Source organism: Grampus griseus (genome assembly GCF_964374135.1).
Source record: "Grampus griseus genome assembly, chromosome: 15".
Taxonomy (NCBI): domain Eukaryota; kingdom Metazoa; phylum Chordata; class Mammalia; order Artiodactyla; family Delphinidae; genus Grampus; species Grampus griseus.
In genome coordinates this window covers 77275045-77298828 of record NC_139009.1, presented here as the reverse complement: position 1 = coordinate 77298828, position 23784 = coordinate 77275045, and the positions used below count along the sequence as shown (strand labels likewise).

Sequence of the window (23784 nt, the reverse complement as noted above, 5' to 3'; positions counted from 1 at the left end):
CAACAGCACATGAAAAGATGCTCAACACCATTAGCCATTAGAGAAATGCAAATTACAACTACAATGAGATTCCAGCTCACCCCTAACAGAAAAGCTATAATCAAAACAGCTGACAATAACAAGCATTGGTGAGGATGTGAAGAAACTAAAATCTTCCTACAATGCTGTCTGGAATGTAAAATGATGCAGCCACTTTGTAAAACAATGTGGCAGTTCTTAAAAAGTTAAACATGTATTTACTGTCGGACCCAGAAATTCCACTAAAGTAGTAACCTACTCAAGATAAATAAAAATGTATGTCTGCAAAGCTAATAACAAGCTCATCCTGATTTTTCCGCCTACCAATACTTCCTTGATGCAACCTAAGGTTTTCTGTGATCTCAAGTAGTCACCTCTTGATCCCATGACCTAGAAATAAGTCATCCCTGCTTGAGGAAAAAGTACTTCAAAATAACACAGGTCCAAACCTACCCTGAACTGACAACCACCCACCAGCACCAAAAAGTTTCACAAAACCGACCTGTTCCTAATTGTACCACCAAAAGGGAAAAAAGTCCTTAGATGAGAAGTTCCTCAAGAGAATATTCATTTACGCATTTGGTACCTTCGTAACATTGCTTTTGTGTGCTATCTCCAAGGCGTATTTTGACAATATATTTAGAATTCTCATTTTCAAAAAAAAAAAAAAGTATGTCCACAACACAAAGATTCATACACAAATGCTCACAGCAGAATTATTCATAATAACTAAAAATTGGAAATAACACAAATATCAATTGTTGAAAGGATTAAAAAAAGTGGTACATCCATACAATGGAATAATGGAGCAATTATTTTTTTAAAAAATCACTGATATATGCTAAAGCATTGATGAATCTCAAAACCATTACACTACATGAAAAGAGCCAGAAGCAAAAGACCACATGCTGGGGCTTCCCTGGTGGCGCAGTGGTTGAGAATCCACCTGCCAAGGCAGGGGACACAGGTTCGAGCCCTGGTCTGGGAAGATCCCACTTGCCGCAGAGCAACTAAGCCCGTGTGCCACAACCACTGAAGCCCACACACCTAGAGACCATGCTCCGCAACAAGAGAAGCCACTGCAACGAGAAGCCCACGCACCTCAACTATAGAGAGCCTACGCGCAGCAAAGAAGACCCAACTCAGCCAAAAATAAAAAAACAAAACAAAAACAAAAAAAGACCACATGTTGAAATTTATATGAAATACTCAGAAAAGGCAAATCTAGAAAATCCATTAGTGGGATTGGGAAGTGACCGCAAATGGGTAAAAGGAATCTTTTGGGGGTGTCAAAAACCTTCTAAAACTAGATTTTGTGATGCTATGCAACTCTGTAAATTTACCAAATAATATTGAATTATACACTTACAACAAGTGATATATAAATCATACCTCAACAAAGCTGTTTTTTAAAAAACTAACAAAGTAAAAGGGTCCAAAACAGTCAAGGTGCTCCTGAAGAACAACATTAGAAAAATTATCAAACTATATCAAAATCCAACAAAGCTCCAGTAATTAAGGCAGTAGAGTACTAGAGCCAAAGACAAAAGGAACAGAACAGAGACCCCAGAAATAGACCTCTGTTTGAAGGAAACTCGATATATACCAGAGGGGGCATTACAAATCAGTGGGGAAAGGGCAGTCTTTTCATTTGAATGGTTCTGGGAGATTGGTTATCCGTATGGGGTAAAAAAAGAAAATCAAGTCCCTATAGCACACTGTTTAAAAAAAAAAAAAATCAATTAGTCTTAATTCTTCCCTTTTCCCTATACCCACAGCTACCCTCTTTTTCGTGTAATTAAAAAATTTTTTTATTGAGGTATAATTGACATATAACATTATACTGGCTTTATGTGTACAACATAATAACTCAGTATTTGTATAGATTGAGAAATGATTGCTACAGTAAGTCTAGTTACCACCTAACACCATACATACTTAACTTTTAGGATTTACTCTCTCAGCAACTTTCAAGTATGCTCTACAACATTACTGACTATAGTCACCATGCCGTACACTACAGCCCCATGACCTATTTATTTTATTGCTGGAAGTCTGTACCTCTTGACCCCTTTCTTCACCTGTTTCACCCACTGCCCAATCCCCATCCCCTCTGGTAACCACCACTCTGTTCTCTGAATCTATGATTTTGGTTTGGTTTTATTTGTCCATTTGTTTTGTTTTTTAGACATAAGTGAAATCGTAACGGTATATTTCTTTCTCTGACTTATTCTGCTTAGCATAATTCCCTCAAGGTCCCTTCAGAAAAATTTTCATGTAATTTAGCAACTCCTCCCACATGGAAAGTACAGAAAGTGGAGTATACTTTCCTACACCCTAACTTTGGGCTTGCCTATGTGACTTACTTTGGTCAATGGGTTGTAAGTAAACATGATGTGATACAAACAGGGCCTTGCCCTCTTGTCCTTCTGCCAATGCCATGAGAAAAACATGCCCCAGCTAGCCCCTTGGTCCCAGGAGGAGAGTGCGACAAATGTGGGGCAGAACCATCCCAGTGGTTCTGCTTTATGAAGCACAACCAACCCAGCCAGAGCCAGCCTGTATCAGCCTATTCCCAGCCAACCTGCAGATGCATGGAAAAAGAAATGTTTACTTTTATATGCTACTGAGAGTCTTGTGGTTGGTTTTAAACACCATTATTGTGACAACTGTTAACTGATAGAATTTCCAAAGGATTAAAATATAAATGTAAAAAGCAAAACTCCAAAAACCTAAAAAAAAATTAAAGTACTTTACAGCCTCATGATAGGGAAGGATTTCTTAAGTAAGACGCAAAACACAAAACCTACCATAAAGAAAAAGATCGCCAAAACAAGTAATTCTCCTCACTGAAACGCCTTTAAAAAAGTGAAAAGACAGCCCACAAAATGGGAGAAGACTTGTCACACATACGTCACAAACAATTTGTATATAAAAATCAATTTATAAAGGACAATCAGCCCAACAGAAGCATAGGCAAAAGACATTAATGGCATTTCCCTGGAGATGAAGCTCAAAAGCCAGTAAGCTTAAGAAAAAATGCTGAACTTTATGAAAATACAGCCATGTGGCACCATTTTTACACCCACTAAATTGGTCCAAAAATTTAAAGTTGTGACAATATAAAGCATTAGTGAGTGGGGAGCAACAGAAATTCTTTTACACAGTTGATGGCAATAAAAACTGTTATAAGTACTTCAGAAAAGATTGGTATTATCTTAAGTTTTAAGATGATACAACAATTCTATTCCTTGGTACACTCAGGACAACTCACCCACATTTTCATCAGAAGACATGTGAAACAGTTATTTATAATAACAGTTTATATTTTAAAAATTGAAAATAACCTCAATGTCCGTCAATAGTAGAATGACTAAATAATTTGTAACATATTCATAGAATAAATGCTATACAAGAGTAAAAATGAATGACAGCTGCATGCATATACGTGAATGAATCTTACAAGCCCAATGCTGAATGAAAACAGCAAGTCACCAAGAAGTATAGAATGTGATACTGTTTAATATCCAAACTCAAGCAAAACTAAATATAATATTTGGTGAATCATACACATTTGGTAAATTTACAAAGAAACAAAACAGAAGAATAAAAACACAAAAAGACAGTGACAAATCCAGAAAGGGAAGCAGGTCCATGGAGATCCACATATATATCTATTTATATGTATCAAATATTTTATAAGTTTTTAGTGGGGTAGGAGAGAGAAAAAGACTTCTATTTGAGAAAATGTAAAAAGGCCTATGTCCTCATGCCAATTTCTAGAGACATTTCAGAGGGGGAAAAAAGTGTTAAATCATTAATTTTACCTTTTTTATGTATTTTACTTTCATGACGACTTCTTTTCAGGATCCAAAGCCTAGTATGGGGGAAAAAAAAAATCACGCAATCATTTTTACGCATTAAATTCAGGTACATCATCATACTCTTATAATTTTCTAAAGATTCCAATAATATTCATCCTAATAATTATCTAATAATATTTACTATAAGTGGAACTGGAAAATGACTTTTACATTTATCATTTTTTCCACATACATTCATGCTAATGAACAACCAAATATTTGGTATAATTTCTAATTCCAGGGTAACCCTTCATATTTCACAACCAAAAATATCCAGAAACAAGGACCTTTGACTTTCTAATATTTGCAATATAGTCAAGGGAACTTCTGCCGCAAGATGGAATGGTTTGGTTTTAAAAGAATCTTTTATTTTCACTTATATTTCAGTTTAATTTTGAAGAGACTAGCTCCAATTAACACATGGGAAATGAAAGAACATAAACGACTATTATTTTTCAATTATCTTTTCTTACACCTGAAAGAATATTTGAAGAAAACTTTGAAATAACTACTTAAGTATGTTTTGATGTAACCCTAAAATATTTATCAACTGATGATCCTTAACTTTCCTTCTAAGAGTATAACAGGAGTACTATTTCTCCTATTTGCTTTGTTTTCCTCTGGTTAACTTAGCTACTAAGGTTGCTAACTACACTGAAGGTTTTAAGAACATTCCAATTTACACCAGCAGTAAGTATAAGTTTTCCTTTAAGCTACAAGGAAAAATATACAAATGAATTTTCTAAACTGAAGTAAATCCTTAGATTATCAGTCCTAATACAACCCACATGCTACCCTATGAGGCACTCTCCTTAAGAAACTGTGAGCATCTTTTCAAATTCCACCCTTAGTTCAAAAGTATTCTTTAAAAAAGAAAAACAGGGCCTTCCCTGGGGGCGCAGTGGTTACGAATCTGCCTGCCAATGCAGGGGACACGGGTTCAAGCCCTGGTCCGGGAGGATCCCACATGCCGCGGAGCAACTAGGCCCATGCGCCACAACTACTGAGCCTGCGCTCCAGAGCCCGCGAGCCACAACTACTGAGCCCACGTGCCACAACTACTGAAGCCTGTGTGCCTAGAGCCTGTGCTCCACAATAGGAGAGGCCACTGCAATGAGAGGCCTGCGCACCGCAACGAAGAGTGGCCCCCGCTCACCGCAACTAGAGAAAGCCCGTGCACAGCAACGAAGACCCAACACAGCCAAAAATAAAATTAAAAATAAAAAAAATTAAAAAAAAAAAAGAGAAAGAAAAATTAAAATTGTACTTACTTTAGCCAACAGTTCCTGTGTTTCAGCAGTCAGGGGAGCATGTGAAAACTTGCAATGTTCTCCCTGATAACATTTTGCTCCTGTATGGTAAAACTTGCAAGGATATTCATGTTAACCCAAATGTTAAGGAAAAGAACAACTGTAATCCAACTAAAATAATTTGTTATTAATTTAGTAACTTTATTTTTCCTACGTAAAGTTCTTTTCTACTAGTAGAAACAAATTCTCTATTTAAAATATGAGACAGTAAATTGTTAACTGGGGTATAAGAAAAATCTAATTTTAGGATGATTATAAAGTTTATTGGCTATCACAGGACACTTTTTTCCTTCATATCCATTCTTAAAATAAACTACAGGTATATTTCACCAATATAAGAGAGGGATGTGTATTTTAAATACTTTGAGAAATGGGATTATTTTTAAAGCATTCTTTTGCGGTGGGGGGATTAAAGTCAATGACAATGATATGTCTTACAAATCTGGATTCTTCATATATTAGGCTTGTATAAAATAGGAACAATTTATACAGCTTCGATATTGTTTTCTAGGAAAAATTTCTCAAGTTAGAATTTGCGATTCCTTGTATTGAATGACTGAAGGAAAACAACTTTTGTGTTGATCAAAGGTCCAATTACCCTAAAATGTTTATGTTTGTATTTTTACAACACGTCTAGACCATTTACACTGAAGAGTTAGGGTTATTCTTCAAATTAACGGACAATATACAATTGTCTATACAATACTGAATGTGCAGAAAACGAGTACTCCCAAACTGTGCAATTCCTGCCTCTTTTATGAAGTAGATTACATGAATATAGATTCAATTAGTGGATGTCACAGCAGAAATTCAGAGAAGTTTTTCTGGATAGGTCTGAATAGGTCTCATGAAGCTGTTACACTACCCAGGTTGAGAGGATGTGCATTTGAGAGAATTTCTAAAGACTCTTGCTTGGGGGAAAAAGAAAAAAAATCTGTGTACAATTTAATCACTTCAATACTGAGTTGAGCTTGGATGATGTAATTTTGCCATGGCTAAAACACTTGGTTTCACTCAAAATTTTACATTCACGTAAATGTTTATGAAAAGTAAAGTTACTGTACCTTGTGATAAAGGATATTATGCAAATACAGGCAGTTTTCACCTCTGGTACAATATCCTTGTACATAAAACTTACACATTTCCTTTTTCTTCTCTATCTCTGCAGCATGATCAAATTTACACTGGTCTCCCTGGGCCAAAAGAAGGGACAAGGAAAAACCATTATTCCTCATAGTTAAGTCATTATAATTCCTACTTAACTTAATGATTCTAGAAGAAAACAAAGTCTTAGAAGCAGTACAGTCTAATTCTTAACGAGCTATCATAACCACATCACATATATATATCTGCTTAAAAATCTGTCAAGTCCTTAATATTTTTAACACAAAGCATTTAAAAAAAATTATCTACTCTCCTAAACATAAAAGAATATTTCAGTAAAATTTCCTAATTGAAACTTTCCCAGAACGAAACGGTTCTAAAATTGTACAGGTATGCTTTTGGAGTGTCTAATGGAAAGAGGAGTTGGTTTTAATACATTTTTGCTATATCTTACATTTTAGTATATTTTTGCTTACACATTTTTTATACCTTAATACACTTCCTTTCAAGAAAATATTTACAAATTTGTTTTCCCTGGCGTTGCACCGTATGTTGGTTGATGAATCCCTGACTCATTCTCACAGGCTGCTGCTTCTCTTTAGGTTTACCATCCTTTGAAAACAAAAACAAAAAACTAAATGTGAGAAATAAAAAATTAAATATTTTATTCCATTGTATAAAAAAATGTGTTCTTTAAATTAATTATTTCTTTATTTATTTTTGGCTGCATTGGGTCTTCGTTGCTGTGTGCAGGCTTTCTCTAGTTGCGTCGAGCGGGGGCTACTCTCTATTGCGGTGCGCGGGATTCTCACTGCAGTGGCTTCTCTTGTTGTGCAGCACGGGCCCTAGGCACACGGGCTTCAGTAGTTGTGGCTCACAGGCTCTAGAGTGCAGGCTCAGTAGTTGTGGTGCATGGGCTTAGTTGCTCCACAGCATATGGGATCTTCCCAGACCAGGGATCAAACCTGTGTCCCCTGCATTGGCAGGCAGATTCTTATCCACTGCGCCACCAGGGAAGGCCGTACAAAATTATTTTAAACCACCTTTAACAACATTAAAAGGTAACTCTTCTGAATTGGCCTGCAGGTAAGATGTGGACTTTTGTACATCAGTTGAAAAAAATTAATGTTTTGTCAGTTTCAACAGCATTCCATCACTGAACATTATAAATATTTTATTGTACCTTGCCCTCGTTTTAAAAAATTAATTTAAAAATTTTAGAAGGAAAGTACCACTACTTCTGATTAAAAAGTGAAGTCTAAGAACAAGGCTCTTTAGAACAATGGGGACAAACCTCAAAATCATAAGGTAAAGCAAAAGTAGTGTGATCTTTCATTTCAGTGAGATGCTCACTACGTGTGAGCTGAGTGTACTGACGAGCTCAAATTAACAAACATAATTAGAAATATACCCTCAAAAATGGCAATAAAGGTATGAAAACAAAAGGGGAATTTCATTTTACGTCTTTAGAAACATAAATCACTTTTAGTGTGTTTACTTGTGGTACAACTTACAGCTTCTACGTACCATATACCCACGTACAGTCTTAGGAATTCAGTAAGTACAAAGAAGGGAGCTGGCTGTATATTTATGTGATCTGCTTTGCAGTAATGTCAGACTTCCACTTAGCACCATCAAAATTATGTGTCTAATAAATGTCAGTTTTAACTCTGGGTTTTATTTTGATTATGTTATTAAATTCTAACATATATGTTTACATTTGTTCCTCATGTAGCAGGGCTGTCAGCTTTGGCTGAATAATCATTTGAGTCAATCTAAACCAAACGAAAGGGGGGACTTTGCTTGTGGTCCAGTGGTTAAGACTCCATGCACCCAGTGCAGGGGGCCCAGGTTGTCAGGGAACTAGATCCCACATGCCGCAACTAAAGATCCCGCATGAATCAACTAAGACCTGGCGCAGCCAAATAAATAAATAAATATGTAAATAAATATATATTTTAAAAAAAAACAAAGGAAAGGGAAACTGCCCTGGCCCTTGTAACTACAGGCAGTTACCTAAACCCTAGGGCTTCGGATTCCTCCTTTGTAAAACAGATTTTATATAAATACATTTTAATCTATAATATTTGGTATTTCTAATAGTTTACCACCCTCAACTCTTGCCTCCTGAACCAAGCCTAACAACAAAAAGGTGGCCATCCAGCTTAGAAGCCCTCAGAAAAGCAGAGTCCAGAGGACTCACTTATTGTTCTACCGTGATTACATCTGCAGACCAAGGAAGAGGAACTTCTACAAAGCAAAATCAAAATTCCAGGAGGGTAGGGAGTGGCTGATAAGGTCAAAGCTCAAAAATATTCATTTTTAATTTCCAGAGGGAGTCAAAAACCAACAGACCAGAGACTTTAAGAGTAGAAACTCTGTAAGACTCTGTGGCCTTTGGAATGTCCTCATGGCTATCTTATATTCTCCCTGCCTCCCATATCTGTTTTTGCACAGCCCTCAGAAATCAGGGGGCTTGTGTGCGTGTATACAGGGGCAACAGGTACGACACTAAGGCCTGAGTGGGCGCTGGCAGGTAACGAGTGTGAGGGAAGGCCACCCAACAGTGAGAAAGAAGAACCCACGGAGCCCACTGGAGGTAAGAGGAGATCCCATTGGGGTGCAAGATAAAAATCCAAGGGCAGGCAGTGCCCTCCGACAGACAGGCATATATTCTCATACCTGTTCCTGTGAGCCACTCTTCCTCAGGGAAGCGTCTGATCCTTTGTCTCCAGTGCCAGGCCATTTTCGCTTCATTTTCTTCTGTTTACCATTCTTGCGAACAGCTTTAAGGTTTTTATTTTTATTTTTTTGTTTAACAGCTAAAAGCAAGAAAGTTCAGTTTAAAGGTGATATAAAAGTCCAATAGCAGTTTACTCTTAAGAAGTATATTCTCTAACAATCCAGGAAAACTTCTCCACTGCTCAAAGCGTAATAACTAGGATGATGCGGACCTGTCTTTCTAGAAGCTCTTGGATTAATATACTGTGGATCCCAAATTAACTCTTTCTGAAAATATGTAAGGTATTATTGGGGAAAAAAACAAGATAATTCACGAAATCAATCTTGCTAGCCATCAGCCAGATCCTTCCGAAGTGTTCAGAGTACAGTGGATCTAAGTAGGAACTGCTATAGCACTGTAACAGTAAAACCTTCTAATGTTTTAAATGACCTCATATATGGCTGTCAGATTACTCCCTGAAAACATTTTATATATTAAGTTTATCTATAGATCCATTTTAAATAGAAGAACATTTAAAGAGGGAAAAAAAATAAAATGAGAAGATTAAGAATTTCATTTACAATTGTCATTTATTCTCCTATCTGTGGCTTAATTTCATTTTAGTCATCTAAAAGAATATATTTCTGAGTTTAGTCGGACACACTACCATCCCAGACATTAATTAAACCCATTCTTCTTTAGAGGACAGCAAACAGGTATTTCCTGTCCTTCACACATGCTGAGGCCAGGGATTTAGCATTCTCCCTTTCAAAGTAGTCACGTCCCTTGAAAACCCTCCTGCACTCTCCGTTCCTCCCGCAAACTAAGCATTTGTACACCAAGTGACCAGCTCACATTTGGTGTAAAGATCCAGGAAAACGTGATCTTATCATGAGATAAAATGCAAGCGAACCCCTCCCCCCTATCCATATGTGGACAAATGTGACTGCTTCTATAGATAACTTTAAATGATAAAATAACTGGACTCTTACCTTTACCTTTCTGGGTATCCTTTGCTCCCTCTTTCTTCACAGATTCTTCAGGAAGCGATAAGGATTGAGCAGCATTTGCCATCTCTTTAGCTTGTATATATTGTTGAAGCTCTTTAGCAAAATTATCTTCTGATTCCTGACTGCAGATATCATTATCACTATATACATCATAGTCCTTACTTCTTGATTTTCTACGTTGCAAATTCTTCCGTGATGTAGAGTTTCCAAAGTGCCTAAACTAAGTGAAAATTACATTTTCAATTTTTAAAACCTAGCATGATTCAAAACAATCTGGTTATAAAGAAGAAGCAAAGACTGGCCATGATCATTGTTGAGGTTGGGAGATGGGTACATAGGGGTTTCATATGCTATTCTTTCCGTTCTTATGTATATGAAATTTTCCAGAATTAAAAAAAAAAAAATCTATCCTTAAAGATGGTTTGAGGGAAGATTCTGAATTTGTATACTGTACTTTACTGAATTGAAAGACTAAAGCCCCGGGCGGTGAGATGAATTGGAAGATTGGGATTGACATACATACACTAATCTGTATAAAATAGATAACTAATGAGAACCTGCTGTATAGCACAGGGAACTCCACTTCGCTGTACGGTAGAAACTAACACAACGTTGTAAAACAACTATACCCCAATAAAAGAAAAAAAGAAAAGAAAAAAGAAAGACTAAAGCCCTATGTCTTAATTATTTGATATAAAGGAACTACAGAATTATAGTTCACATTTTATTTCTCCCTTTGCATGGACTATACTTTTAAACGGTTTAACTCAATAGATCGTCATTTCGTAAAAGAACAAGTACACTGTAATGGCCCAATTGAAAATCCGCTATACTAAGTAAGATACATCACACATACCAAAGCCTATTTTTTCCCTATAACTCACAGCACTGGTGGCATAGGATGTGGCAACAATGATGAGAAGAAAGAATTGCCCCATTCTCTGTAATTAAGTTAATTTTACTTTCAGAAATAGTTTTCTAACTCTGTTGTTGGAGCTGCCCCAAGGTGACAGCTACAAACACAGGCATCCACTGGAACAGGAACTCAGGTATGGCAGCTGACCCTGAAGCAGCCCGAGGTGATCAAAGCAGACAACTTAAAGCACTTTGCATATAAAAATTTCCAAGTACTGGTTACAGAGGCGTCTATACCTGGTGACACAGGTGTATCAATCTGTATAATTACAACCAGTACATTTCAATTAAAAAGTTTATTTTTAAAAAGCCCAACTGCCAAAGGGCTCCTATTCTGATCTCAGGAAGAGATGATATGTCTGTCATTAAATTGGCCAATTACCCCGCTCCAGAGCTTTTGGGCCTGGTCTCATCTACCCTCACATAACTGAGGAAAGCAGCAAAGGAGAATCACAAAATATACTAGGTGGTCCAGTTTAATGGTTTACCTTTGATGTTTAACTTCCAAGCTAGAAGTTGTACCACTGGAGGGTTGACTATGGCCTAGAAAATGAATTTGCCCCCTGCTTGAAGAATCCGAACAAGCTGAGAAGGTTGCCTAACCTGACAAGGGCTTCACTGTACATCTTATTTTCATTACACCAGACAAGACTACCAACCAATCCAATCTTCAAGCCTCCAAGTTTCTCATCTCTGAGTCCTCAAGAAAAGAGCACCCTTTTCTAACATACCAACTTGTAAACAGCTTTGGGTTAGGGGTTAGGCCTGGCCTCCTGCTTTTATAAATAACGTTTTGCTGGAACAGTCACGCTCATTCATTCATTAATCTATGGCTGCTTAGCTGTGACAGAGACGATATGGCTCACAAAGTCAAAAAGATGCACTTATCTGGTCCTTTATGAAAACGTTGGCTGACTCCTGTGATAATTATTATGTTTACCTTGGTTTTGGCCTTTAATTTTATTTAGTAGGCACAGGGAGAACCAAAAAATCATTCAATATGCAACAGTTCACAATAAGTTTAGCTCAATCAAACATGAGATTCTATTCAGTGCATCTGAATCAAAATATTACAAGGATCCAAATGGGTGATTATGTGTTCCCCCTCCCCCGCACAAGATGTGGGGGCCTGCAGTACTGAAGCAGACCCCTTTTACTACAAGTAGTAACAAAACTGACTTATTTGTATTAAACGAAGAGATGAGATGACTTGGCAACATTATAAAACGAGGACAATCATCAACTATGTTGTTTTACTATAGAGAAGTATTCCTAATTGATATGATTCTTTTCAGAGGGCACCGAAATACACAATATACAAATGATTGCTTAAATACTTTTCTTCATGCAGCTAACTATAAACTCATTGCTTCGATGTCTGTTGTTCTCTATATAATTTGGAAAGTATAAGAACACGATATTACAACTTTTTTATGTTTTATAAAGGAGTCTACATAAAGTATTTTTCTTCTTTTTTAAGTAAAAGATTTTCTTGCATTTGATTCAGGATGGTATATAGAACTTGTATGGCCTCCTGAAATTCCCCAGAAATAAAAGTATAGAAATATAAAAATTAATAGTCCTAAAATAGTGTCTGTATAGGAGACAGGGAATGAAGTACACTCATTAGGAATTAAGAAAAGTTCAACAAATTCCTGGCAAATTTTTGACAAACAAAAGGCAAGTTATAATTTGGAGGTTGGGCTTAGGGTGCAGTGTGAGAAATAGGGCTATAAATGAGAATGACTTAAAATTCTACATAAAAACAAACAAAGCTATTGTAACAAATTATCTCTGCCCACCCACCCCCAACGCAGAATACAATCAAACAAAAATTTACCCTGGGCTGGGGACTTCCCTGGTGGCACAGTGGTTAAGAAACCGCCTGTCGATGCAGGGGACACGGGTTCGAGCCCTGGTCCGGGAAGATCCCACATGCCCGGAGCAACTAAGCCCGTGTGCCACAACTACTGAGCCTGCACTCTAGAGCCCGTGAGCCACAACTACTGAGCCCAGGTGCCACAACTACTGAACCCGCATGCCTAGAGCCCATGCTCCGCAACTAGAAGCCACCGCAATGAGAAGCCCATGCACCGCCACGAAGAGTAGCCCCCTCTCGCCGCAATTAGAGAAAGCCCGCACGCAGCAACAAAGACCCAATGCAGCCATAAATAAATAAATTTTTTAAATTTATTAAAAAAAAAATTTACCCTGGGCAAAAAGAGAGCTATTCGCTAAAGAAATGTATTAAAATGTCTGATAAAAGCCAAGTCTTCTTGTATGGGTACTAAGACCCCAGAGTGAATTCCTCCATATTCTGACATTTGTGAGCAACTCCCACGAGAAAAACACTCTATCCACTCACTCTATATCAGGGTTCTTAACCTGCTGTCCAGAGATGGCCCCACCCCGCCCTGCCTCTGGCCAAGGGTCTATGGATAGAATTCAATGAACTTGGATAGTAATAAAAATCACACATTACTTTCATCAACCTCTAAATTGACCTTTGGCATTTTCTTCTGCTTTGAACTACAGCAACAAACCACAGTAGTATCAGCAGCAGCTGCGACTGTCACCATTAGAAATCACAGGCACTTTCATATATTATCGTTATTGCAGACCTCAAAATATCTTTTATGTTCATCACTATGTCAAAATTACAATAGTTAGACCTAACGCTGGATCTTACTATTTAGTGCATTTATAAAGAGCATATTACTCTTACCCCATTTGTTCTTTAATATTTTGATAACTGTGTTTCAATAAGATCAATTTCCATTGTAATCCAACATATTTTATACACTTAAAAATATTATCATAAGGGGCCCATGGGCTTCACCAGACTGCCAAAGGGGGTGCATGGCACAAAGAAGGTTAAGAACTACTATGCTGCTGGACACCTAGAGATGCACACGGCCCACTCACGTACCGAATGCCCCATCAGGCTTTCCATTTAGAAGAAAGGCCTATGGAGACACAGACCTACCTACAGACCAGCAAAGAACTTCCATCAGCTCTCCAGGCCTTTCTTAAATCAAGAGACATGAAGAAAAACAAAAGCTAATGATGAAATCTACAGCAGTGGTCATTAAAATATAACCAAGGACCAAATCTACCCTGCTACCTGTTTTTGTAATAGTCAGCAAGCTAAGAATGGTCTTTACATTTTTTAAATGGTTGGGGGAAAAAAAATGAAATAACATTTCATGACACGGGAATTATATAGAATTCTAATTTCAGCATCCATAAAGTTTTATCAGAACACAGCCATGCTCACTCATTTACGTATTACACTGGCTGCTTTGAGAGCTGAGCAGAAGCAGAAGAGACCGTAGGTGTGGCTGTGGCTCTCTCATCACTTTACACTCATGCTCAGCATACCATGAATTTGTGACAGTATAACTTTTTTTTTTTTTTTTTTTTTTTTTTTTGCGGTACGCGGGCCTCTCTCACTGTTGTGGCCTCTCCCATTGTGGAGCACAGGCTCCGGACGCGCAGGCTCAGCGGCCATGGCTCACGGGCCCAGCCGCTCCGCGGCACGTGGGATCCCCCCAGACCAGGGCACGCACCCACGCCCCACGCATCGGCAGGTGGACCCCCAACCACTGCGCCAACAGGGAAACCCTGACCGTTATAACTTGACAGCATGTTGAATACGTCACATATCACCAAGTCATGATACTTTTTTGTTTCATTACTAGTGCACACCCACCATGTCAAAACATGAAAAGCAGACTTTGAATGCCATGCATTTAAGACACAGTAAAGTGTGGATTATTTTACTGTCAAATTAGGTGGCAAAGCATTACGGTTATTACACAATGATACTACAGCAGTGCTGAAGGAACACAATATATGTTGACAATATTAAGCATTCATCACAATAACCCCAACTCACAGGAAAGCCACGGTGAGAAAAATTAGAAAATATAAGCAAAATATCTCATCACAAAATTATTTCCTCACAAGAATCAAAAATGAAAATGAGGCTGCAATCAAAGTAAGTTTCTGAGTGGCTCAGTTGTTAGCCAAAGAAAGCTGATGGTGAGTTAATTAAATCATGTTTGATTGCAGCAATTGAAGAACTGTCCAGAGAAAAAGTTGTTTAAGAAAACTGGCCTTTTGGCAACAACAGTTTCTCAAAGCCGTGAGGGAACTGGGAGAAGCTCTGACCACTAAAAAAATAAGACAAATGATATCAGGTGGTTTTCCTTGGCTCTTGATGAGTTGACAGATGTTACTGACATCGCTCATATCACTGTGCTGTCCAAAGTTACAACAAGAAGCAAGAGCTCCATTCTCACGCAAATTTGCAGTAGATTTATCTTCCAGGCTCAAACTACAGTTCCAGCAGTGTTTTTCAGATTTTAATGTATATGCAGACGAAATCGCTATTTCAAAATCCATTTAACTGTGCAACTGAGGAGTTATCACCTAACCTTCAATTGGAAGTAATTAATCTGCAATGTAATGACAGGCTAAAAGACAAATCTCAAGAGAAAAATCTAATAAAGTTTTTAAAATGCCTTCCAAGCAATGAATATACTCAGTAACAATCATGGTGGTGAACTGATAAGAGTTTTCTGCAGTACCTGCAGTAAAAAAAACACCTTTAAAGATGAAATGTATAGAGTTTAATTACAGATCAGCACTAACAGATGAATCTTTGCAATCAATTTTGATAGGGAACACTAACTTTGAACTCCAGTTAAACAAATTATTACCCCAAAAGAAGAATCCCCTCATTCTCACTAGTAAACCTGTACAACAAAAAACTCAATTATTATATGTTAAATTCTGTCAATAAAAATACTGTGGAAATTTGTTTTCTCCCACTTGTTATATCAGTAGCTACATTCTACCCTCAATTTTGCTTTTGGCTTGCAAAGCCTATCTTTTACAGAAAATATTTACTGACTCCTGATCTAGAGAATAAAACAAAAAAGCAGGAGAAAGAGAAAACCTGATCCAGAAGAAGCAAATACAATTCAAGGAAAAGAAAAGAGCACAAAAATTTTTAAATAAATAAACAAAGATATCAGGATGGTATATATATATTTTTTGCGGTACGCGGGCCTCTCACTGCTGTGGCCTCTCCCGCTGCGGAGCACAGGCTCCGGACGCGCAGGCTCAGCGGCCATGTCTCACGGGCCCAGCCGCTCTGCGGCATGTGGGATCCTCCCGGACCGGGGCACGAACCCGCGTCCCCTGCATCGGCAGGCGGACTGTCAACCACTGCGCCACCAGGGAAACCCCAAGATGGTATATTTTTTTAAAATGCTAGAAAGCTATAACAACAGAACAAGGAAGAACTCTTGATAATTATGATTTACAAAATGAAGATAAACAGAAATAGAGGAAATGTCTTAGAATATAAAGAAAAAAGGCAAAGAGAATAAAAATAGAAGATATTCCTTGTACATGAAGGGTATGAGTAAACAGTCTCACCAAACACTTAAGCACAATGAATGAAAAAAGATTCAGTCTCTAACACCACCAAGAGAAGACTCTAAAAGCTTCCAGGGAGAACAGGATACTTAACAAAGTAACTAGAATTAGACTGCCAAGACTTCACGCTAGCAACACTGGACAGTAGAAGAAAATGGGGCAATAAGCTCAAGCCGAATTCTATTTCAGCCAAATTACCTGTCAGCTATGAGAATAAAGTCAAGATATTTTCAGAAATGTTACAAGAACTCAAAAGTTTAATTCCATGCATTCCTATCTAACAATGTATGCCAGCTAAGTGAGAAAACAAGTTAGAAAATGGTGCTTAAAAAAAAAGGAAAGGATGTAATTCACAATAGTCTCATCAGACACCTAGCAATACATCTAACAAAAGGTATATAAGATGGAAGACATCTACAAAGAAAATTATAAAACACTGCTGAGATAAATTAAAGAGGAGTTAAAGACTGGACAATCCAATATTCTAAAGATGTCAATTCTCTCCCAAATGACCTAAAGAGTCAATGCATTCCAAAGTGAAAATCCCAACAGGATTTGTTGTGGAACTTGACAAACTCTTTCTAAAGTTTATATGGCAGTGCTAAGGGCTAAGAAGAGCTGAGACAGTTAAAGAAGAAAAACAACGTGAGAGGACTTGCTTATCTGATATCCAAACTTATTATAATAAAACTGTAATAATCAACACAGTGAGGTCTTGGGGGAAGGGACAGACATATAAACGGGCAGATGAGAAGAGAGAGTCCAGAAACGGACCCATCAGAACACAAACACTTGATTTTTGACACCAATGACACTGCAGACTCATGGGAGAAAAGACAGTTCTTTCCCCCCAATGAATGGTTCTGGAACAATCGGGTATGATAATGAAAAAAAAGTAAAATGAAATTTGTCCCCTCTACCTCACAGTATACATAAAAAGCAATTCTGGGTGATTATAAACATAAATGGGAAAGAAAAACAACAAAACTTCTAGAAGACACTGTAGGGAAATATTTCTATTACCTCAGGATATTTAAATAAAACATATAAAACATTAACTATAAAGGAACAGATTAATAAATTTGAATACATTAAAATTATAAAACTTTTATCAAAAACTGCCATTGACTGGAAAGAAAGCCGCAAAATGAGCAGATACTTGCAACACATAATCCACAAAGAAGGGGAAACCATCCCCTACATCCGGAATAAAGAAAAAAATTAAAAAAAGACTTAAAGTGGCCCACAAAAAAGGCAAATCCAAGTTGGACAAACATGAAAAGATGCTCAACAGTAATCAAGAAAATGCAAACTGGGCTTCCCTGGTGGCACAGTGGTTAAGAATCCACCTGCCAATGCAGGGGACATGGGTTCGAGCCCTGGTCCGGGAAGATCCCACATGCCGCGGAGCAACTAAGCCCGTGCGCCACAACTACTGAACCTGCACTCTAGAGCCTGCGAGCCACAACTACTGAAGCCCATGCGCCTAGAGCCAGTGCTCTGCAATAAGAGAAGCCACCGCAATGAGAAGCCCGCACACCACAACGAAGAGTACCCCCGCTCACTGCAACTAGAGAAAGCCCACGTGCAGCAATGAAGACCCAATGCAGCCACAAATAAATAAATTAAATAAATTTTTAAAAAAAAGAAAATGCAAACTAAATGACAATGAAGATATCTCACCAGATGGCAGAAAATAAGAAAGGTAACAAATATCAAGTGAGCAGCAGTAGAAATACAGCCTCTCATACACTGCCTTTGGGAATAAACATCAGTAGAACCACTCTGGAATACAGTTTGGCATCATGGTAAAGGGAAAGATGCTTGTACTCTAAGACCCCGCGGTTCCACTCCTAGGTAAATGTAGAGTAGATGTGCAGCAGGATACAAGTGAGAGACGTAGCAGCATTACCCATAACCCCCAAAACTGGACGTGAGACCAAATGTCTACCAACACCAGAACCTAGTATATTCAAATAATGGAATGCTATGCCGCTAAGAAAATGAACAAATCAGTATACGCCACTTGTGTATACTATGTATATACTACATGTATATATCGTGTATATTATGACTCTTATAAACATAACATTGAGAAAAATAAGACAGCAAAGAGCACATACAACACTGTTCTATTTCTATAAAGTGCAAAAACAGGCAAGAGAAAACTGCATTCTGAGGCGTGACAGCATTAGTAGTAAAACTGTAAAGAATGAGGAAGTGATTAGTACACAAGTTCGGACAGTAGTTATCTCCAGGAGGAGAAAAGGGAATACAACTGAAAAAGGAGGCATCAGAGGCACTGTGGGTAAAGCTTTCTTGACTTGCACAGCGTCTACTTGGGTGTTCTCTTTCTAATTAGCTGTGATACTATACATTTATGTTTTACACACTCATAAGTAAAGAGCCTGGCCTGGAGTAAGCCTACTTAGAAATAATCTAGGCATCCATCTTCTCACAGTATTGTTTCTGGGAAACTCCTCAAGATAATCGTAGAAGGTTGTACCTGTCTATCTCCTGTATGGGGTTATACATGGACTGAGGAACTTTAAGTGGGCATGAAAGACTGGGACCTACATGACTAAAATAGCATAAAAAAGGTGTGGGAAACCCAAACTGCAGTTTCTTGGTGTCCACCACAGCTCTCGTCCACAGCAGCCATATATGCCCCAAAGGGCAAAAGAAGTTATGTACTTGGGTAGCTGAGACACTTCCTGAGGAGATGAAGATGCTGTACCTGCTGGATTTTCTGTCCTGTATCCTTTTATAAAGCTGAGTATAAGAATATCATATGAAAGCCCATGTGTGTCTTGTGAGTCTCATTGTCAATTTGAACCCATTCTTTTGCAGTGCGTTAAAATTCACAATTAAAAAAGTTCAAAAAGAGAAAAAGCAAGAAAGATGCAGATATTGGCGTTGCTGTGGGTTGACTGTGTCCTCCCCAAATTCTTATGTTGAAGTCCTAACCCCTAGTACCTTAGAATGTGACCTCATTTGGAAATAGGGCCATTATATGTATAATTAGTTAAGATGAGGTCATTAGGGTGGGCTTTAATCCAATATGGCTGGTGTCCTTATAAAAGTGGGAAATGTAGACACAGACGTATTCACACAGGGAGAACGCCCTTCAAACATGAAGGTAAAGATCAAGATGATGCTTCTGGAAGCCAAGCCAGGGAAGACCAAAGACTGCCAGCAAACCAACCAGAAGCTAGGGCAGAGGCACGGAACAGATTCTTCCTCACAGCTGTCAGAAGGAACCAACCCTCCCGACAGCTTGCTCTTGGACTTCTAGCCTCAAGAAACACAAGACGATAAATTTCTGTTGTTTAAATCACCCAGTATGAGGTACTTTGTTATGGCCGTCCTAGCAACTGAATACAAGCTTCAAGCTATAAATCACTACGGTTAGTTAAGTTCAGCAAATCAAAATTTTTAATCTAATTTGAAAAGAAAGAAGATTTTGAAACCGTTAACAACCATTTCAAAGATAGGGGAAACCAAAATACAGACAATGCACTAGAAACAGTTCATGTTAAACAACAAAGTTCTTAAATGATTAATTTTTTTTTAAGTATAACAAGGTTTCCTTTGATATAAGTAACCTGGTCTCAAATGCTGACTAAAAGGAGACAAATAGGATCCCTAATCAACTTCTCACAGCCATTTCTGTCTGTTTTTTCAATACACCAACTTAATCTTACTTTTTTGGAAATTTGCTCACACTTCAGTTTTACTTTCCATTTTATTTTCTCTTCTTGTGTTTCTTCAACTTCTGTATCATCTATTCCACCATCGATTCTGCAGCAAAAATATCAAATAACACAGACGGGTTTTTCAACATGAAAAGGGTTCATACCACAACATTAAAATTCACTGCTTTGGTTTACCTTCAACTTGCCCTCAAAGAAATTCCAAATTCAAAATCTACCCCAAATATTCCAGAGAAACATTCCATCATTACTACTCAATGATGAGTAGTAAATGTCAACACATATTTATGAGTAAACCGCAAAGCTGAAACTTTATATTACATAACCTTAATGTTCAACTATTAGCAGCTATACAAATCATCCATTCATTCAACAAATACTGAGTATCCACCGCACACCAGGCTCTGGACCTTAAATCCTGGAATACAACAATGAAAAAGACCTCGTTCCTGCCTTCTAAGAACTTTCTATCTACTTGGGAGAAAAAAAGAAAGCAATTTCCGTATGGTGTGCTAAGTATCAGTGCATACATGAGGAACACTTAACCTAGATTTGGGGGCCAGAAGTTTTCCTAACCTAAAAGATATGTAAGGGCTTCCCTGGTGGCGCAGTGGTTGAGACTCCACCTGCTGATGCAGGGGACACGGGTTCGTGCCCTGGTCCGGGAAGATCCCACATGCCGCGGAGCAACTAAGCCCGTGCGCCACAACTACTGAACCTGCACTCTAGAGCCTGCGAGCCACAACTACTGAAGCCCATGCGCTATCCCACATGCCGCAGAGCGGCTGGGCCAGTGAGCCATGGCCGCTGAGCCTGCGCGTCCGGAGCCTCGGCGGGAGAGGCCACAGCAGTGAGAGGCCCGCGTACCGCAAAAAAAAAAAAAAAAGAAAAAAAAAAAAGAAAAAAAGATATGTAAGAATTAAAAACAAAGAGGAATGTCAGGGAGAAGAGTATTTCAGGTAGAATGCAGGGTGCCTTCCGAGGTCCAGAGAGAACTAAACTTATATTCAAGTGGGAAGATGAAAAAGAAAAGTTGTTGTCAGGGTCATTAGGACTGAGAAGCTGAGCATGCATAGATACCATCTGAGATGACTACTTGAGGTTATTCCAGCAAAACTAAAAATAACCTAAGAAAGATGAAGATGGGAAATAAAAGAAACAAAGAAGCCAATAAAATGTACAGGTAAATCTAAATAATGGTTGATGCTATAGACACAGAAGTCTGAGGACAACTGTGTCTCAGCAAGTAGTGATCAAGAGATAAAAGCTTAAGATCTGAGTTGCACGCCAGATAAAGGCAAGGACTAGGCAATGTGTATGTTCTCAAAAGAACATGTTGCGAAAGGCACTGCTAGCACTGGAATGTGAAGAGTGGTTTTGTGCTTCTTTCAAAGTTACAGGAGGAGCTCAGGCTTCACAGCCTCATCCAATCCAACAGTTTACGACGCCGATCTGTCCCTAGTCAGAGCTTCAGTCACGTCCATCAGATGAGAGACCAAGGTGTGCGCCTTCTACAGAGGCCATCGTTACAAGAGCCAATAAACCAAATGCTGTGGAGTTTCACTGTTCTAGTTTTCGGTAATGAATCATCTTACGGAGTAGGAAGCAACCTCTCCTTAGGCAGAGCAATAATGACCACAGCAGCAATTACAGCAGCAGCTGACTCTTGCATTACACTTACTCTGTGCCAGGCGCTGCTCCATGCACATTACACACATCACAACAGCCTATGACATATATACTATGGTTTAAAAGCCCATTTTACAGATAAGAAAACGCAATACGGAAGGCTTATGTAACCTGCCTCAAATCTAGCAAATGGTGGAGCTGAGATTTGAGTCCAGGCAGGCAGAGCCAACTTCCTATTCAAAATATGTACCTGGATATCTACTAGACAAAATCTTAAATATCCCAAACTGAACTTTATTTCTTTTTTTTTGGCCGCGCTGCACGGCTTGCGGGATCTTAGTTCCCAGACCAGGGATTGAACCTGCGCCACGGCAGTGAAAGCGCCGAGTCCTAACCACTGGACCACCAGGGAACTCCCCAAAACTGAACTCTTGATCTAATCCTCCTGCAATCTTAAACAGCAACTCCAACCTTCTAATGATACAAACCAAAAACCTTGAAGTTGACCTTAACTCCTCTCTCAGACCGCCCATCCAATCTCTGAGGAAATAGTTTATCTTCCAAATATATCCTTACCTGACCACTTCTTGTTGCTAAAACTACGATCCAAGCTACTCTGGCCCCCCCTCCGTTCTACTCTCCACATAACGAGATGGTCCTGCTAATATGTCACTCTCGGCTAAAAACCCTCCAAGACCTCTCACCTCACTCAGGGTAGGAGCCAGAGTCCTTACTACGGCACCTAGAAGTCCCTACACAAGCTGCCTCCCCCTCCGCCCCCCATCCCAATACCTCTCGAGTTCCCCTTTACCAGTCCCACTATTCTTACTCCACACCAGTTGTCTTTCTGGCTACTTCGCTCCCAACACCCCATCACATCTAGCTCACTCCACCTCAGGACCTTTATATGGAATACTCTTCCCACTAGAGAATCAACCTCTCTCACCTCCTTCAGGTCCCTACTCAAATATTAATGATGTTATTAGTGAGGCTTTCCTTACCTCCCTTACTTAAAAGATCTACCTCCTCCCTACCATCCCATCCTCTCTTACCTCCCTAACCTGCTTCCATTTTCTCCGTGGCAGTCTCAACGCCTTTTTCAACCTAAAGGAAACAGTATACCCCAGTGGAGTTCGCTGCTCTATTATGGTCTTTAGGATCTTCCGATGTAAATCAGGAGACTCTATCCTTCACCGCACAGTCTTTTCTACCCAAAAGGGCCTAGCACGTGCAGTGAGAATGACAAATGATCTCTGTCCCCTAGGAGCTGACTGCCTGCAAGGGCAAAGCGCTATGGGGCCGCAGGCGGGTTCCCACCCGGCCGGAGGGGCCGGGTCGCAGAGAAAGGGGAGCATCCCGGGCCTCCCTCGCCGTCTGGGCCGCTCCCCCAGGCCCAGGCTCCCGGCACCGCTGGCCCCGGCGGCCTATGAACCGGGCCCCATTCCCGGCTTCTAACCCCTGCCCCGGAACGACCTGTGGGCGCCCGGCCGTCGCACCGGCCCGGCCGGCCCGACGCGCTCCTCGCGGGACCTGACGGCCCTGCCAGCGCGGCCTCCCGAAGGAACAAAGGGGCGGAACCTAACTGCATCCCCTGCGTTCAAAGCATGAAAAAGACCGGGGGTCACCTTTGGTCAGAGTCCGTGGCGGGCTTCTTGCCGAGAGCCGGGTTGGGGGGTTTGGAGAAAAGATTCTCAAAATCCATCATTCTCGTCAGAGCCCGACAGCTACCGAGAAGCAGGTACGGCGTGAGGAGGGCGCCGCACACCACTAGAACGACGCCGCGCACCATGGGCAGGACGCCCCGCTCATGCGCTTTTCCGTCCCCGGCTCTGCGCACGCCCGCTCTCGCCCCCTCCCCCGCGGCCCTGCGCAGGCGCCGTCCTCCTGGCCGTTTGCGTTTACGCTTCTCGACACGTTATCTCAAGTATTTAGTAGAATTTTAAAACGTAGTCCTCCTTTATTTACCTTTAGTGAAAACTCTTCGATCGAAGTCACAGTGTTTCTAAGGCATGGTAGCTGACGTTTATTTGAGCGCTCACTTTGTACCAGGAA

The 23784-nt window shown here is 39.6% G+C and overlaps 1 protein-coding gene across 2 annotated transcripts in view; it reads right to left on the bottom strand.

Annotated features, from left to right (window-relative positions):
* The window catches only part of ZC3H8 (zinc finger CCCH-type containing 8), a 34338-nt gene extending 10816 nt beyond the window's left edge, over positions 1-23522 (bottom strand). Inside the window, exons 1-8 of one of the 2 annotated variants that reach the window (XM_082671744.1) lie at positions 23358-23522; positions 20095-20191; positions 10010-10247; positions 8978-9117; positions 6785-6907; positions 6273-6384; positions 5153-5262; positions 3846-3895 (exon numbers count right to left, since the gene is read on the bottom strand). In XM_082671744.1, coding sequence (XP_082527870.1) covers positions 3866-3895; positions 5153-5262; positions 6273-6384; positions 6785-6907; positions 8978-9117; positions 10010-10247; positions 20095-20191; positions 23358-23521 — 1014 coding nt within the window. In that variant the 5' untranslated portion in view covers position 23522 and the 3' untranslated portion in view covers positions 3846-3865. The remainder of the gene's footprint in view (positions 1-3845; positions 3896-5152; positions 5263-6272; positions 6385-6784; positions 6908-8977; positions 9118-10009; positions 10248-20094; positions 20192-23357) is intronic. The other variant, XM_082671745.1, reaches the window with a different exon arrangement.
* Positions 23523-23784: the final 262 nt, after the last annotated feature.